General features: G+C 46.9%; 2 protein-coding genes across 3 annotated transcripts in view; both read right to left on the reverse strand.

Moving 5' to 3' along the window:
* Nucleotides 1–225: 225 nt before the first annotated feature.
* On the reverse strand, nucleotides 226–6,795 carry LOC127233548 (cytochrome P450 26C1). The gene is made up of 6 exons (XM_051200072.1): nucleotides 6,592–6,795; nucleotides 5,924–6,148; nucleotides 5,199–5,474; nucleotides 3,855–4,010; nucleotides 2,484–2,801; nucleotides 226–603 (listed from the first exon to the last, which is right to left on the reverse strand). The coding sequence occupies exons 1-6, from the start codon at nucleotides 6,793–6,795 to the stop codon at nucleotides 226–228; spliced, it is 1,557 nt and encodes a 518-aa protein (XP_051056029.1).
* Nucleotides 6,796–8,331: 1,536 nt separating this feature from the next.
* The window catches only part of Exoc6 (exocyst complex component 6), a 139,293-nt gene continuing 129,222 nt past the window's right edge, over nucleotides 8,332–18,402 (reverse strand). For both annotated transcript variants that reach the window (XM_051199579.1, XM_051199580.1), the window contains exons 21-22: nucleotides 11,460–11,572; nucleotides 8,332–9,491 (exon numbers count right to left, since the gene is read on the reverse strand). In XM_051199579.1, coding sequence (XP_051055536.1) covers nucleotides 9,359–9,491; nucleotides 11,460–11,572 — 246 coding nt within the window. In that variant the 3' untranslated portion in view covers nucleotides 8,332–9,358. The remainder of the gene's footprint in view (nucleotides 9,492–11,459; nucleotides 11,573–18,402) is intronic.

The following is an 18,402-nucleotide window of genomic DNA, read 5'->3' on the forward strand; positions in this document are numbered from 1 at the left end:
ACGGTGTAGAGCGCACCTCCCGCCCTCGGTGCGCTCCTTCCCCAAGCCCAGCGCATCTCCTATGCGGGAGAGGGTGGCCGTGGCTCAGTCTAGCACAGTATCGTCCTGCGAGCATTTGTTAAACTCAGTGAACGTGCCTGCGATGAGGACCCAGGGCACTGAAGATGGACAGCACTGGGTGTGCGCAGCAGCCACGGGGCAAGCCAAGGCTAGAGGAACAGCGAGTCAGGGGTGTAACCCATCCCCCGCACCCAAAGTCAGGAGAGGATGAAAAAAGAGTAGCAGCCCGTCCACTGGGTGCAGGATGGGCACCGTCTGCATGACCGGGAAGGCAGGTGTAGCCAGTTCCCAGCGCGCCGTGCGCACCAGTTCCACGGCCAGCAGCTGCAGCACCGCCTGCGCTAGCTTCTGGCCCAGGCAGCTGCGCGCGCCGCCACCGAACGGGATGTAATGAAAGCGGCCACAGGAGCCCCGCGAGTCCTCACTCTCCACGCCAAAGCGCTCCGGGTCGAAGCCCTCAGGCGGGCTACGGTACACAGCAGCTGTCTCGTGGGTGTCTCGGATGCTATACATCACGCTCCAGCCTTTGGGAATCTGGTAACCCTGAGAAGTGAGGGGGCCGGTCTTGATCGCTAAGCACCGAGAAGTGGCCAGAGCCAATTCCCCATCCATCCCCCGCACCCAGACCTGCCAAATAAACCTGGGGGGGGCTGTGATTAACTAAGCCTGAAGCTAAAAGATCTGCTTTGCCATTTCAGTGTCTTCACTAATGAGCTAGCTGTAGGATCTTGAAATGCTTGAGCCCCTCCCACCCCCACCCCCCAGGTTGTTGAGAGAATTTCAAACGGAGATTGGCACACATTAGTGCCCATGAAGTTGAATGTTAGGGGTTTGTTGTCTTTCTCCTCCTGTTTCCTTCTGACAGGAGGCTTAGATTGTAAGACTGTAGCTGAAGGAGGGAACCCGTTCCTCCTCTGGAACAGTTCAATTTATAAAACTCTTGTTTGCATTTAGCTGAAAACTTCACCGCCTTCCCCCTCACCTCCACACAGAACAGGACCTTGCGGTTACACTTGAGGAGATGTATGCCCTCGCTGTCCACTCCTACCCTCCCAACCGTCCTGCCCTCTTTTTGTCCCCTGCTAGGTATTGCAAGCTTTGGGCCTCATTCACACTAGGAAAGTGTGCCTGCCACTGCCCTACATTCCCAGCCTCTTAGCTTTGTCTTGTGTCTTCGGATCTGACTACAAGGCCACCTGCCTCTCCAGAGATTGCAGTTTCCGAAGCCTGTGGAGGGTCATTACTATTCAGGTTCTCACTAGGGGAAAGGATGCATTGGAATCACACAAGGAATGCTCTCTCTTCCCTATTCCTCAGTGCCCCGTCTGTACAGTGAAGGAGGAGGAAGAGGAGGGGGGAGGAAGACCAGGAGGAAAAGGAAGAGGAGGACTGGGAAGAAGAGGATTATGACCTTCCCCATACTTCACCCTGGAAGCTAGCTGCCCGGTCCTCTGCTGCTCATCCTGGATTGCTGGGCACTGTGGCATGAAGTTTAAGCACCCAAGTCACTTGAGTACCGGCCTTTGACTGGCAGCTCCCCATCTGTGGTGCTCTCTCCTCATTCCAGCCCTTTGGCTGGTATCACCCCACACTAGAAATCTCCTTGCTTCATTCCATAGTCGTGGTCCCTCCCTCTCTGCATGGAGTCCCCCTTCTTCAATGGCCCCCCACCCCCAAGTACTGCAGCAAAGCCATTTAGGCCAAGACCCTCAAGTTCTGCAGTGTGGATTCCCCAATCCCCAGAGTTGCCAATTCATTAAACACCCCACAGCCTCCCGGGGAGTGTCAGAGCTGCAAAAAAGAACCAAACCAATGTCCTCCCAGAGGATAAACCAAGAACCACAGTAAAGGGAGAACTGCCTGCATCATTTGGAGATGCAGTCAGGCCCAGTTCTTAACTTTGTCCAGCCAAGGGCAGCTTAATGAAACCATTAAGATTTTGTTCTTTGTATTAAGGCTGTTGCATTTCCCAGGTACACAGCCTACGTGCCAGCCCTGGACAAGGTAACAATGACTGGCTCTTTAATGAAGGAACTAAAAAATAGCGCACCACCTTCCCTTTCCAGTTACACACACTTTTCTGCAAGGAGTGTGGCTCAGAGATAAAATGTTTGCGCTCTAAAACCTAGCGGGATCGCTGACAAAAGCTGAAGTATATACTTACGTACTTCATATAAGCATGTCTACTTATATAAACTATTATAAAATTTCTAACTGTGACCGCTCTTCGGGCACCAGGCTTTGCATCCCTCTATTGGGGTTGGAGGATCCGGGCGGGGAATAGAACAGGGCTCAGCCCATTTTACAGGAGGGAAAGCTGAGGCCCTGGCAAGGGTAAGAGATCTCTGTACTGATCTCCCTGACCTCCTCCCACCCCATTGCCGCTGCAAGCATCCAGAGGCCCCACAGCGTGGCGCACTTACGTCCAGCTCAAAGGTTCGCAGCACAGTGCGGTAGCCCCCAGACACAGGCGGTAGGAGGCGAAGCACCTCCTTGACTACGCAATCAACATAGCGCAGGCGGCCCAGTGCAGCCAGGCTAAGGTCGGGCTCACAGCTGCAGTCAGGTCTGGGCCCCGTGGCCAGGGGTGCGCAGCTGCACGCATGCCCCAGCCCCTGTGCTGACAGCTCCTGTTGGATCTTGGCGATTGCTGCCGGGTGCTGCAGAAGCAACAGTATGAGCGACGTGCTGGCACTGGCCGTAGTGAAGAAGGCCGCGAAGAGGAGCTCCACAGCGGACTCCTGCAATACAGCCGGGCGGTTATGAACGCACTGTGAAAAGCGATCAAACTTATCTCTTGTGCTCAGACCTTGATGTCCTGCCCTGGCGGCTATGCTCATGGCTCTGAAAACCGTCAAAACTCACACCAATCACTTAGGAAAGCCGAGTTGAACAATAGGCAGACCAGTATCTGCACTTGCCCGCTTTGAAGGAGCTCTCTGTGCCTTAATTTAATTGTGCTTTAAATATAATAACTCGTTAAATTCTCACCGTCAGCCCATGGGGAGCATTTACTGCTCTTATTTTATGAGGTTGGAAACCTTCTTGGTTGACCTTCTTGCTTACCTTTTCTGCCCTGCTTTGCTGAGGACAGAACCACCTGCCTAAATGCCCTTCCAGTGCCTCTCTTAGCAGTGCTTGCTTGCATGCTGCTTTCAGTGACCCGAAGGTGAGTGTGTACCACCCACGCACCCCAGACCCTGAAACAGAACGCACCCACTCTGCATCCCAGCACAGAAGCTGTCCTTGAACAGGTACATGAGAATCTTTGTGGAGTGCAATCTGACCTGGCTGGAGACCTACTTCTGGTCCTACCTTGGACAAAATGAAGCTGGGATGGAGACACCAGAGCCCAAACATCCTTCCTGCCCAGCTAGACCAGTGGGACCCTTCTATGGGGACTTGTTATTCCCAGGTTTTGTCAAAGTGCAAGCTACCCACTTCTGTCCCTGGTACTTTTCTTCGGAGGCCAGCATCGGGCACTCAGCTACCCAGGATTCAAAGTCCTGAACCATTTGAGGTGTTCAAGGGGCAAAGAGGAGAGACTGCTAGATCCAGAACCTGTAAGAACCCTTAGGTTTTGATGCTGCAGGGAGAATGGCTACAGTCCAAGCTGTCAGAGCTGGCAGATGTGACAGAGCCATGACTGGAACCCAGGGCCCTTCTTTTTCACCCTGAGGTGTCTGAGCCTCCAAATGGTGTTAAACAGGACATGACTGGGAATGGGTCTGGTATGGGGGGATTTCTGGGGAAGGAAAGTGGGGGGGAGGGAGGAGTGGTCTCCTATCACCTACCTTCAGCTCTTGCACAGAGAGCTCATGGCCCAGCTCCCTAGCGCTGTTAATGATCAGGTGCAGGGCATCACCTGGCTCTGCTGCCTGCTCCTCATGAAGCTTCTGAGCAATGGCCTCATCCAGGTGCCGATATAATTGGTCCCTGGCCCGGATGCCCTGATGTACAGGGAGAGAGGGTAAATGGGGTAGGGAGGCTCAAGGGTCAGGCTTGTCTACCTAGATGTTAGTCTCAGCTTAGCTACACACCTTAGCACGAGGTAAGCATGGCTCAAGAAATGGTTATAGATTTGTTCACTGTCTATAAACATTACTCTGTCTTGATAATCATCACCAGTCTCCTCTGGCAAGGCAGTTAATGTCACCCAGAGGACAGAACACAAAGCACTGAGAGGTCAAACGTTTGTTCCCTCACACACCATCCCTGGCACACAGGGCTCTTAGCTATTACCCTTTCCCTGTACTCAGGTAAGGCAGAGAGAATCCACGCTATGAAAAAGGGGCACCTGGGAAACTCCACTGAAGACATAAATTGTGTATTCTAAATGTTAGCTCCCATCAGGGGTTTGAGCAAAGGGGGTGGGGATAAGGATAACTCTCCAGAGTTCAGGAAGCAAGCCCAGCCAAAATATCCTGAAAGCCAACACATGAGTTTTGTAGCCAGAAGTATCTTGTTCAAATCTTGACTGTGTTCTTTGCTTGTCGCATGACTTCAAGGAGACCTGCTTGTCAATAAAATGAGAATAACACTTTGCAGGTTGCAGGGACTAAACCAGAAAATGTATGCAAGGTAACCAGAACACAACAAGATTCTTTTACAGATTATTAATTTTATTCAAGCGACTGAACGCTCTAGAGCTCAGGGAGAAGGCAGGACCTAACTTCCTACAGCCCTAGGGTCCCGCCCATCACTCAGGAAAAGCCTGGCTTTTCTAATCCGGAAACCTGCCGGCCCAGGTCAGAGGAACCAGTGGGCCAGAGGAACGGACACCCGATCCCCTAGACCAGATCCGGCCCGGAGCTCCCTAACGTTCCACAGCACCAACCTTCTAAAGGGTGCTGGAGATTCGGCGCCACTTTAAGAAAGGACCGAACCATTTGCCTGAATGCCTAACACTAAGACTCAAACTCAAAAAGACTACAAGGCGAGAGTGTGAATCAGGAGCACCTCATACACGACTAAACGACATGTGGCCTGTCCGTGTCACACGGAATCTGAAAAGATGCAGCCCGGGTCTCCAATAACCACCACACCACCCTACGCTGGGTCATGTCCTCCGTCTAGGGTACCCAGTCTGGTTTGGGAGACCTTCTGGAGCCAAGGACTAAGGTCTGGGGCAGCATTACCTTGCGCAGGCCGCTGAAAGGCACGTCCAGGGGCAGTGAGAAGAGGTTCTCCACTAGCTGCTCAAAGGTCTGAGCCAGCTCGGTGCATCGTGCTTCATCCAGCTGCAGACCCAGGAGGATGCGCGCGGCCATGCGGAAGGTGAGCGCTTTGGCCGCCCGGTAGACAGCTACCGGTCCTCGGTCAGCGCACCAGGAGCGCACCTCTCTCCGCAGCGCCCCCTGCAGCCGTGGCACAAATTGCTCCAGAGCCGGGCGACTGAACACGCGCGCCAGGACCTGTAGGGAGCGCAGATGAGCGAGCAGGGCAGGCTGGCCTCTTGTGCTCTGCGACTCCGCAACCCGAAAGCAAAGTCCAGTCCTTTCTTCCTCTTCTGATCCGCACAGGCCTAAACTTGTTGGCTTGGTTCCCTTCACTTTGATGTACGGAGTCCCTCTCATCCATCTAGGCTGCAAATGTTAGCTGCTCCACAAAGTCTCCCCTGAACCCACTTAAATCTGAAACCCCAAAGCTGCTAGCACCTGTCACAGAAGTTCTGGAATAAAGGATCTGTAGCCCTGCCCTGGCTTTACAATTCAAAACCCAGAAATTTAAGGAGACTTGCCTCGGGCCACCGGTTCCTTTAGCGGGGACCCTAGTCAAGTTCTGGGTATACCGAACACCAGGCTCACCGCAGGCACCCAGGCACCAGGGATCAATCTTAAGTTCCTTTGGTTTTTCCCCTCACCTTACGCCGTTGCCGATGGGGCTCGCCAACCGCGCCGAGGAGTGTGTGTGAACCTAGCAGAATGTGCGCGCTCTGAGGCCACTGGCTACGCACCAGGCGGTGCTCGCCCAGCAAGATGGTACGCACGTTCTCCGCGCCGCTCACGCGGATCACTGGCCTGCCCAGAAGGTGCGTCTTAAACACTGTCCCGTAGCGCTCGCGGCGGGAACTGTGGAAACGAGAGCCCTGCAAGCAAGGCGGAGCTTAAAGGGCCGCTGGGCCAGCAGGGCTGAAGATCTGTCCCAGACATCCCAACTGCCTACTCTTAACAACTCCCCTGTCTCAGGCTCTCACACATTACTTACAAACGGACCTTGGGAATGCAGATGGTAAAATGAGATAGGGGCTTAGACTGGGAATGTGAGTGCCTAAGAGTGTGTGGTTGAGATGTGGCTCCGCTTTTCAGTCTGTGCTTGCAAAATGGTGGGTACCACGTCCCCCAAATCCCTCCCTAGAACCCTAGTTTATACCCACGTTTTGTCAGAAGGGTTTAAAATGTGCTTAGAACCTTGGTGACAAGGCGTCTCTTAGAACAGAGTAGCGAGGATTTCAGAAATCCTGGGCAAGGGTCTGCTTAGGAAGTGGGAGATGCAGAAAAGGGGACATTGCTGATTGATAAAACTACTCACCTGAACCAACCAGTGCAGCGTTTCACCGAAGAATGGCCAGCCCATGGAGCCCTTGGGTAGGGGCAAGGCTGAGGCCCGATCCCGACTCAGCGTCCAGCGGAGGGTCCAGAGGTGTTGGGCCAGGGCAAGCAGCAGAACGGCACACAGGAGAGCAGTGCCCGCGGCCCCCAGCATGGACAAACAGCTCAACACCCAAGAAAACATGGCGAATCTGTGGGGGCTGGGGAGGGCTAGGCCACTGGGAGGGCAGAGAGCTCAAGAACCGTGCAGACCCGAAAAATTCAGGCAAGGTTTCTCTTCAAACAAGACTGTCAGTGAAAGGCAGCAGTGACACTGAGCATTTAGAGAATGCTCCTTCCTAAAAGCTGGAGGCCCAGGGCATTTTCCCCATTGCAGTTAAATAGTGCCAGCCCCTTCATGCTGGGCCGTTTGCCCCTACACTCTCGATCAGCGCTCCTGGTGTAGAAGCTGCGAGCAATCGAGGCTGAGAGAAACAACTCACCAGTGCTGCCAAACGCTGTTGGGATTCCTGGGGCTGCAGACCCCTGGCCACCACCTCTCCTCCACTTCGTTGACACTTCTCCACCTAGCCTTGACACGTTTATATAGATACTGCCTCCCTCCCTCTGGACTGTTCCTGGGTCAAACAAAGTGACGCGTCTATGCATATTCAAAGTGTCCCACTCAGACTAATGATTGGAAGCAATGGGCAGTAGCAGGCTCAACTGGAGATCCAAATAGGGAGTGGCATCTGGGCGGGGGCTGTGCCCCCACGCGCATCCTCGGGCGGGGCCTGCGGTTTTGCCCTGTAACTTCCGCGCTCTTGGTGAGAGCAAAAGCCCAGCCAGCCAGCGTGAGAAGCCGGCATGAAGTAGACACTGCTTGGCAGGGCCCTGCTCTTGACCCACCTGTCTCAGAACCATTAGCTCCATCTCTAGTCCCCATCCTCGAGCCTCAAAACCCCTTCTGTTCACCACATCAAGGGCCAAAAGGCTAGATTGGTCCCCTTTGCTTGGCTCTCTTTCAGGGAAAATGGGTTGTGATCCCACAGTTCCAGAAGCATAGCTGGGACCCAGTTGTCTGACCCTCTGCGGGCTCCAAGTTCTCCTCTCAGGCTCTGCAGGAACCTTCAGGAGTTGGTCATTCCACTGACCCTAAAACTCACAGGGGCGCCCAAAGACCTCCAGAAGCCATTATCCTGGGCACAGCTCTGGTCTCAGGACCAAACCAAATTCTCGCTTCTTTTTCATTACACCGCCCATCTCCGGAATCTGAGGGATCCTGCCCCCTCCCCCAGGACCAGCTTGTATCTTGAGCTTTGTGCACCATTCAGGCCTACCCACTGGCTAACAATACAATCTAGGTATGGGAGGGGTACAGAGGGGTGTCTTGTTTTTTGGAAAGAGTACAGAGGAGCCCAAAGGGTGTCTGCTCCCGAGGATGTGGAGGTTCCTCTTTCCAAATCCCCAGATGCCTGGGCCAAAGCCAGGAGTCTCAAGTACCCAGCCTGTGAGGGGCATCTTCAGAGAGCCCTGCTCACCACACCTAATGTATAGAATGCATTGTGCCTGAAGAATTATCGTATTTTTCTGTAAAAGTTTTAAAATGTTACACATTTTGAGTATTTTGTCAAGGGAATCAATACGTTTTGTTTTGTGTCATGCATGTTCTGATAATTAGGGAATAAGAGGCCTTTTCTGGAGATGACTGTTTAAAATGAGAAGCTCTGGATATCTGAAATAGCACCTTCAACAACTCTCAATCTTTTTAATGTTCAATACAAAATCCAGTCATGGAAGCATAGCTCTTCATACTTATTTTACAGAGTCAGGAGTCTACAGGCATAAATCCAGAAAACGCAAAGGGTATTTTCAGCATAATTTACAGTGGAGAGGAAACAAAGGTCAGGTTTACATTGCCATTTGTGTCACTGTGATTTATCCAGAGGAAAATGTACATTTGCTGTAGGTTCAGTTGATCTGCTTTGTTTCCACAGTCCACAGCACCAAGATCTACTATCTGATGCCCATTCACCTAAAACTGTGGTAAATTCATCATGTGGGAAGAACATACCTATACTAGGACAGACACACCTGATGTAAACAGCCCCTTTAACTGCCTTCTCTTTAACTTAAACCAAACTAAAACCTTAACTGGGATCAGCTACAAGAAACACTACATCTTTAGGAAATTCAAACCCTTTTCTTCATTTTCAGAGTGATTAAGCTATCCAAATAGAACAGACAATTTACATTCCTGGTGAGCTGTGTTGATTTCAGGAACTTTCAAGATTTGTATATTTCTTCTTCAGAATCAGCAGAACTAAAAATTTTAGGCACACGAGTCAAACTGAGGTGAAAATAAAAGCTCAAAGTCCAACAATGACAGCCAAATATTCCCTTCTCAGCAGCAGCTTCATCCCAAACTATCATGACACAAACAGGAGCTCTCTCAAGCTTAAAGAGAAGAAAGAATGCTTACAAGCTGAGACACGAGTTCTTCTAATATTTGCGATCAGTTTCATATACAATTTATTGGATTTATATATTACACTTTTGACTTTTCCTCTGAAGTTGAGAAAAATTAATCTTACATTTTATATATAAAATAGTATTCAATTATTTAAAAATCCATACAAATGATGTTTGTTACCATTACTTGTTTAAGCCCTCATCGATGTATTTCCTCTACTGTATTTTTTTACTTCTGTAAACAAATTATTGTCTCATGACCAGTGCGGGCCACAGAGAAGCACTCACAGGGACATCTACATGTGCTGGGACGTACCAGTCACCAAGCCTCTGAGCTGTTTCACGACTGTCTCTATCAGCTTCTGCCTATCTCGGTCGTTCTTCCGGAACTGGGCGAATATATTATTCTTCTTGCTGGTGTCCTTCATCCTACAAACACATATAAATGTAAATGCTGAGAAAGAAGAGCTGCTGCCAAGGGCTCCTCCTTCCGCCTTCCTTCCTCCCTCCTTCCTTCCTTCCTCCCTCCTCCCTTCCTCCCTCCTTCCCTCCTCCCTCCTTCCTTCCTTCCTCCCTCCTTCCTTCCTCCCTCCTTCCTTCCTCCCTCCTTCCTCCCTCCTTCCTTCCTTCCTCCCTCCTTCCTCCCTCCTTCCTTCCTTCCTCCCTCCTCCCTTCCTCCCTCCTTCCTCCTTCCTTCCTTCCTCCCTCCTTCCTCCCTCCTTCCCTCCTCCCTCCTTCCTTCCTCCTTCCTTCCTCCCTCCTTCCCTCCTCCCTCCTTCCTTCCTTCCTCCTTCCTTCCTCCCTCCTTCCTTCCTTCCTCCCTCCTTCCTCCCTCCCTCCTTTCCTCCTCCCTCCTTCCTTCTTCCTTCCTTCCTCCTTCCTTCCTCCCTCCTTCCTCCCTCCCTCCTTCCCTCCTCCCTCCTTCCTTCTTCCTTCCTTCCTCCTTCCTTCCTCCCTCCTTCCTTCCTCCCTCCTTCCCTCCTCCCTCCTTCCTTCTTCCTTCCTTCCTCCTTCCCTCCTCCCTCCTTCCTTCCTCCTTCCTTCCTCCCTCCTCCCTCCCTCCCTCCTCCCTCCTCCCTTCCTCCCTCCTTCCTTCCTCCCTTCCTCCTCCTCCCTCCTTCCTTCCTCCCTCCTTCCTTCCTCCCTCCTTCCTCCCTCCCTCCTCCCTCCTTCCTCCCTCCTTCCTCCCTCCCTCCCTCCTCCCTCCTTCCTCCCTCCTTCCTTCCTCCCTTCCTCCTCCTCCCTTCTTCCTTCCTCCCTCCCTCCCTTCCTCCTCCCTCTCTTCCTCTTCCTCCCTTCTTCCCTCTCTTCCTTTCTTCCCATACTCTGACTTAGCCAATACCAACCGTGTGCCTGAAATGAAAATTGGTGCTATCACATGTGCAGATACAGAAAGCACATGGAGACAGGGAGAAAGTGACCTTGCACTAGCACACAAATCTAAGACACACACATTGTTTCTGACATCGAGCCAGAAGGCATAGTAGAATACCCTAATAAGTGGGCTCTACTACACATTCACAGCAAGACCAAATGAAAGTGAAAGCAGCATTAGAAATTTTTTTGCCTCAGCAGTATTTCATGACATTTTAAAATCAACTTATATAATTTGAGAATAGTTTCTTACATCCTTTCAAATTGAATAACCACAGCTATATTTGAAATGTGGGGAAATAACATACAATACAACATGAAACTACATTTTAATAGTTATACCTTAAACAAACTATGATTGAGTGAAGAAAAAGTCTGCCATTTAATGAGGGGAAAGGAGTACTGTGTTTAGCTGGAGCAGCAGACCCGACTGTCTCACTTTTTACAAAATCTTTTTTCTCAAACCAAGTATTTCTCTACCTGCACAGAGTCCAAGACTGAGATACCGCTGAGGCAAACATCCCATTTCTTGGTTCTGTTCTATTTTGTTTTTAAGTGGCTCCAATTATTGTGTTTTCAAGTAAACCCTGTTCTCTCCACTGGGGGGGGGGGGGGATGGACTCAGGCCCTAGCACATCACAATCAACAACTGTGCTAAACATTCCAGGCTTCCAGGAACATAGTTATAAAGCAAACCGGGCCTGAGATTTTCAAGATACATTAGGAAAAAATAAGGTTTTCCTCACATATATAACAAGATAATTCTGGAAGGCAAGAAAGAGACTTATCTATGGTTCATCAAAATGGACGGAATCTCTCTCCTTCCTTCCCATCTCTGCTCCAGGTTTCACTCTCTGTAGCCTGAGCTCTCTCAAACCCACCATCCCCCTGCTTCAGGGCTGGCACATGCCACCACGCCTGGCTGCCCTGACTTTGAAAACTTCAGAGAAATTTCTAGTTCTTTATCACTGAACCGAACCTTGTGTAAATGCTACCTAAAATAAAAACCAAGACGATACTCACTTCTCCAAGAGAGTAAGGGCTGTGTGGGGGTTCACGCGGAGGTACTTGGAGGCTGGCTGTCCATAGTCAGCGAGGTAAGTGGACCAGTCCCACACCATAAACAAGTCAAGGAGCTGAGGAGAGAGAGAGAACACATCAGCTTTCCGACATCTACTCAGACATCAATCAAGAATACGCTACTCTTCACTCATTTTCACATGCGTTTCTTTTCATGAGAAAATAAGGAAATTCATTTAAAGAACATAACCAAAATCAAATTCATTATTATTATTATTATTATTATTGAATTGCTAAAACTGTCAGTGGCTGCTGTCCTAACAGTTTATGACACGCTCATATAATTGTGTGGAACACTCTCACAACCACATTAACATTGCACTATGTTTAAAGTTTTTATCTTTGTACATACACTACCCCCAACTAACTGTGTACAGAATCAGACAGCAGAAGTATGTTTATCTTTCAAAGAAGCCATTCGCAGCCAGACTTTCCTCAAGTAATTAAAAGCAAAAGCTCAGATAATCTCAATGAAGTGCATTAAACAACCTCTGCTGGACTCTCCTCAGTGACAGATCTCGATATCATGATGAGCTCAGGCTTCAGGATTCGCCTGTTAACTCTAGCCATTTTGTGTAAACAAACAACAACAACAAAAGACATCCTTTGTTTTCTATAGTGTCTCAAAACTGACTATTTGCTTTATAAACTCCATTTAGAATCACTGTCAAATATTGTTATAATCTTTTAAAAGCAATGCCAAGCCTAACCCAAAGCATCCAGCTCCTTACCCACCTTTAAAGCCCTAATCCCCCTAAGCCATTTAAAGCCGATTTCCTGTTCCTTCTCCCATCTGAATTGTTTCAGAAAGCTCGATGTTTCCCTTACTATTTCCTCCGTTTTCACATTCTTTTTAAACTCGCTTCATAAATACGGACTGTCTTGGTTTTGCTTTCACATGAAGGATGCATGTGTGGAACCAGTAACTCTAAGAGGAATAAAAACTTTTAAGGTAACTGAAGCCACCACAAGAAAGATTAGGAGAAGCCAACTTTTTCTTGGGAAGGTGAGGGACTGTTTAACTCTTCTTTTTTCTCTAATAGTTTGCAACTGTCATACAGACTCTTGTAAAAGGTAGAAAGTTCAATAATGAAAATATTAATAACTAATGATGGCTGTTTACCTTCAGACAAGACAACATTCTAGGCCATAATAGAAATTAAAACACTAATGGAACAATAAAAAAAAAAAAAGTCTGACAAGGGAAAGAGAATGTGTGTAGTCTTTTAGTGCTGTTTGGTAACACATACATTTTCCCAAGGAACACTGATTTCATATGCTTAGATGGTGATACTATGATTGACAGGCTATCATTCTGCAATGGGTTTAAGAACCATAAAACTGTGGTCTTCTTGGAATTGGTAATAATACTTATAAATGAGGAAATTTTAGGAAAAATGATAAAAGTGGACAAAAAGTTATATACAGAGATAGTAACTTCCAACACTTTATTAGGTTACAGAAAAAATTAAAACAGTCTAAATCCCAAGATCAAGAAACTTGTGCCTAGGGTACATGAGGTCTAGGTTCAATGCCCAGCATTATCACAAGGGGGAAAAAAAAAAAGATAAGCTGATAAAACAGTAAGGTAGAACTTAACAATGACTATCACATGCTTAATAAAATCATTTACATAGAATTTAAATGGCTTAGGAAGATGGTTATGGCGTATACTGCTACTTAATTACAGAAAACCCCTTAAATGGAAGAAAATTTTAAAATATGCCAAGAATGGTGTTACTTTTATGATGGGGTAACAACTAACTTATTTTCTTTATTGTCATAATATTCTGCAATAGACATGCTTTAATACTAGAATTAAAAACAGCGTATACAGGCTAGAGAGATGGCTCAGGTTAAGAGCACTGGCTGCTCTTCCACAGGTCCTGAGTTCAATTCCCAGCAACCATATTGTGGCTCAAACCATCTGTAGTGAGATCTGGTGCCCTCTTCTGGTCTGCAGGCATACTGCAGACAGAACACTATGTAATAAATAAATACATCTTTTAAAAATAGCATTTGTCTATCCTCATAGTTGTCAGCAGCAGCCCCACTGTGAAGGCTGCCCCTTCTGGTGTGTGTGATTCTATATGTGAGTTCAGGCATTCACAGTCTGCAGAAAGCAACCACTATATACTGGCTGTAACATCCCTTTCTTCAGTGGCATTAGCAAGAGGCCCTTGGGAGATGGAAGAGTCCACAAATGAGGCGTCTTCTCTTTTAGGCTGGACTACCATGTCTAGATGGGGAAGAAAGGGCCTATCTACTGTGACCAACTACGACTGTGAAGATATGTGGTCTTCCTCCAGCAAAGAAAGTTTATGCTTATAATCTGTACACATGACCAGACATCATATGCAGAAACTCACTGCAAATCACTAGAGGTTATAGGAAGTATAAAATTTAATGTACCTACCAGATTCTAACCTATATATTTCACATTAAGTACTTTGTAAAATATGTTTCATGTGAAATTCATGGATATTTATGGAACCCTGTGCATTAAAGTCTAAGAAACTCAGCACCAGTGCCATATATCTAGATAAATTTTACTTAAGCATTCAACTAATGTTTATGGCCTACCCCTCAGTGTGCTACATACCATATTACACACCGGAAGACAGCATAAAACCTAGGCTTTCCTCAAGGAATGTACATTATTACATGGTGATAAATTAACAAAGAAACCAGTTATATTTTGATGCTGACATAAAAAGAATTATTTTTAAAAACATTACTCACACAACTCCTACTATTTGAACTCTATTAACACAAGAGGAAGCTATTGTCAGCTCAGTGTGTACAAAGGTAGAAACCACAATTGCCTGCTGCTCTCTTGCCTGTCATTCTCAGACCCTGATTAGCCGTCCACTGAGGCACCACCCCGAGTCTGTGTCTCAAAGGATAATGGCTACGGGTAAGGAGGAAGAATGGGGACAGAAAGCACGCTGATCTCATATTCAAACCTCTCCTTTCCATGTGCACACAGACTTGTCAAACCCATAATGCTGCTGAACTAATAATAAAATATAATCAAAAACAAAAAACCATGACAATGCTGGCAACTAACTTTCCTCCATCACCTCCCAGGCTGTCACTGGGCCACTGGTAGAGTGGGTGTGTTCTCTCATGGTCTCAGCAGACCAGTAGGTGTAATGATTAAGAAAACGATCCTCCATGAGAAAGCAGCTCTAGTATTCTAAATGGTTTACCATCGATGTCATCACTAACAACCAAGTCCCTTTTTACCTTTTTGTTTTTTGTTTAAAGACATCATCGACATGTACCTTGGCTGGCCTAAAATTTGCTATGTAGACCAGTCTGGCCTTAGGTAGGTCAACCCACCTCCATCTCCTGAGTTTTGGGATTAAGGGCCTTATCCCACCAAGCCTGGTCCTTTTAAAAGCATATCTCTATTCAAATGAAAGGATAAAAGCCCCACAGGTCTCCACAATGGCCTCTCTGACTGGAGCAGCATTAAGGATGCCTAGAAAGGAGTAACTGCCCTACTGTCAGGGCGGGATGAAGAGACGAGGGAGGTGGGCACTTGCCAGAAAACACCAGTACCCACTTCATCCCACACCCTGCCACTGCCTTGGGGGCCGCCTCTCAGAGCTGCTCAGGTATTACAAGATGCTGCATTTTTAATATTAAGGCCCCCATTACAGGCAACATCACTGTTTCGAGTTTTGCTTCCTTTGGATAGCAGTGCATAAAGATTTGTAGTAATCACAATAGTCTTGTAAAAAAAAAAAACAAAACAAAAAGTAAGACGTGGTCTCAACAGGTGAATTATTAGTTAACATGGATATGTAGAGTTCAAAGATATAGATGGAACATGAACAAAACAGAACGTCCCCACATTATTCAAAAGCAACTTCACAAACACTTATTAAAGGATAAAGAAGAGCATATGAAAATGAGAATCTACTAAATTGTGTAAGTGGGTTTGTCCCAACAGTCAAGTAAAATGAATCTTCAAGTCTTCTGAGGAAATAATGTGTGCACCACATAAAAGCAAGCAGATAGTGTGCTTCAGCTCAATCTCATGGGTCTAAAGGATCACTTGAAATCAGCGTCCCTCTTTTAGTAAAGATTCAGTTACCCTCCAGAGCAACTGTTGACACATCAGGTGACTTGATGCCAATATCTGCAAGTAAGTCTGAGTTTTACTTCCTTAGTGCGTGCTGTGTGTCCAGCAAACTAAAAGGTCAGCTTAAAGAACGAAATGGTTGCATGGGTGGTCCCATTTCTATGTTCTAAATAGTTGAACCACTTCAGAATCACAGAGGAATTCCTTCATGTGATCCATCCAGCTGAATGACAGTTTCCCATCCTATAGACTGGTTCCCAATCTGTAGCTTTTTGGGGTCTTAAACCTGTTGAGATCACTTTGTGCACATGACACAGTGAATGTTGGCGGACTTAAAACCACCCCGTGGAGCTCTTAAGAGTGCCTTTTTGCCTCTGTAAAACTGAATCCACAGTGCCGGGTCATTTTTCCTTGAATCTCGGTTAGTTTTGTTTTGGGTCTTTTGGATTTTGCTTTTGAAGCACCTCAGGGGCAGTGACCCAAGGCAGAAGATAAATAGAGCCAAGCCAACCTCAAGAGGTTTGCTTTTGTGAATAGTGACCTGGGGGCTCAGGGGCAGCCTTAGTCCCCCAAGTTCCCTTTTCCAAACACTAAATCCACCTGGGACCTGAGGGTTGCTTAGCAAATTCCAAAAGTAAACCAGAAGATCGTTTTTCCTTTGCCTTCAAGCAACAGAGCTGGCGTAAGGTTCCTAGTGTGCTTCAGAGACTTAACAACAACAAAACTCCTAAGCCCCATACAACACAGAGGCTGAAACACTTGCCCTTCCAACAAATCCTCAGTAATTGGCTCCTGGGAATTGAAGAAGAAAGGTCTTATTGACCTTTCCTCAGGATACTTGTCTTTTCTAGATAATGGCGTCAAATGAGCACCATCTGCCTTCTCAAGCGCTCGACTTTCCCTTCTCTGTGAAAATACCACACTGAGAAAACTCTAGAGGAAGCTGAGGAATTTTAGGCAGAGCCAACATGAACTTAGTTAAACTCCACACAAGTGGCTATGGGTGCTTGCCTAACATGTTAAAGGCCTTAGATTCAATCCCCATCACCTCAGAAACTCTGGCATGGTAGTGCAGCCTGTAATTCCAAAATATGAACAGTAGAGGTAGGAGTTCAAGGTCAGCCTAGATCACAAAAGACCTGTTAAACCTGAAAACTTCTAGGAGGAAGACCAAATCCATGGCTGTTCAATTGAAGCAAGCTTTATTAAATACTGACCAGGCAATGGTCACAAGCTATGTTGGCCATATGCTTATAAAGGCCAAACCCATAGGGGTATGATATTTTCTGTCTTCATCCAATCAGGAGCAAACATATATATTCTTATGTTCTTCCTATCTACACATCTCCTACCTACATGTGATCAAATACATCCTGTACAGCTGGAGAAACCAACCTTGTTTACTGAAGTGAAATCATGTGACTTGTTCTCTTAGGAGAACACCGGCCCCCAGTACTCCAGGAAGTTATTTGTCCTTGGGCAAGTGGGGCTTACAGGTTAACTTTAGCTCTTACAGACTCTGTTTCAAAACACAAAGCTCTTCCTCCAGCCTCTTTTTCTTGCCTCCCAGAGTTAAAGGCCTTCAAATTGTCCTCACCCAAGGCTTCTCTCTTCAAAGGTTCATTTATCAAGCCTGCTTTAAGCCAGTGCCTTCTGCACTCATCTGTGAGGACACAGATGAGCTCAGGGTAAGCACAGGGTGCCATGTGCTGCCACTGCCCTTTAACTCTCTTCAAGTGTCACTCTTCCATTCACTTTACTGTGGGAGTAAAATGTCCCTTCCCCTCCCACCCCTCTTTCTTTTGAGATAGGGTCTCACTATGTAGCCCAGGCTGGCCTCAAACTCAAAGCGATCCACCTGCCTCTGCCTCCTGAGTGCTGGGATTAAAAGTGTGTGTCCTTCCTTAGAGTATCCGAGGTGCTAAACCATGCTATATGACAATGCTAGGCAGCCACTGGATATGTTCAGAATTTCAAAGAAAGAGGCAAATAAAGCAGGAAATACAGAAACATAAATAAGTTTGTGTGTTACATATTAAAATTAATTTTTCAAAATAATATACAGCAAATAATTATATCATAGATTGGATATGGAGCATATCGTGGAAATAAGAGATCACCACCCTCCTGTCCACTCTCAGAACAACACTAACTTGGGCTTGCCTTTTCTAATTTTGGACATATACTGCTGTCACATAAAGAGCTTACCTTACTTATGCAACCTTCCTAGTTATAAAAGCTGTTTCAAAAACTTTCACTTTTACAACTAATACAATTAAAGTTACATCATTAAAAACTTTTAAAAAGTAGTTTTGAGCTGTACTGTACAATTCACGCACTTAAAATCAGTGTTTTCAGTATGTTCACAATATCTGACACCATCTCAATCCATTTTGGAGTTTGTTGTCCAGCCTCCATAGCTATCAACAGTCACTGCCCAAATGGCAATCATGTGATGTGGTCTTTGTGTTTTGTTCTGTTTTGCTATCTTGGAACTTGCTCGTTAGACCAGGCTGGCCTTGAGCTCTCGGAGATCTGCCTCTGTTTCTGGATGCTGGGATTAAAGGCATGCGTCACCATGCCAGGCTACGTGATGTGGTCTTTGTAACTAGCTTTTTTTTCACTTAGTATAGTCTCAAGGTTCACCATACTGTAGCATCTATTAGTACTTCCTGCCTGTTGTTGATACTTTATCTAAAAATCAGTTGAAGACTATTTGGCTCTTTTCACATTTATCTATCATCAATAACCATTTATGTACAATTTTTTGGAAATATAAATTTTGATTTCTTT

The sequence above is a fragment of the Phodopus roborovskii genome, unplaced genomic scaffold (assembly GCF_943737965.1).
Source record: "Phodopus roborovskii unplaced genomic scaffold, PHOROB, whole genome shotgun sequence".
Lineage (NCBI taxonomy): Eukaryota > Metazoa > Chordata > Mammalia > Rodentia > Cricetidae > Phodopus > Phodopus roborovskii.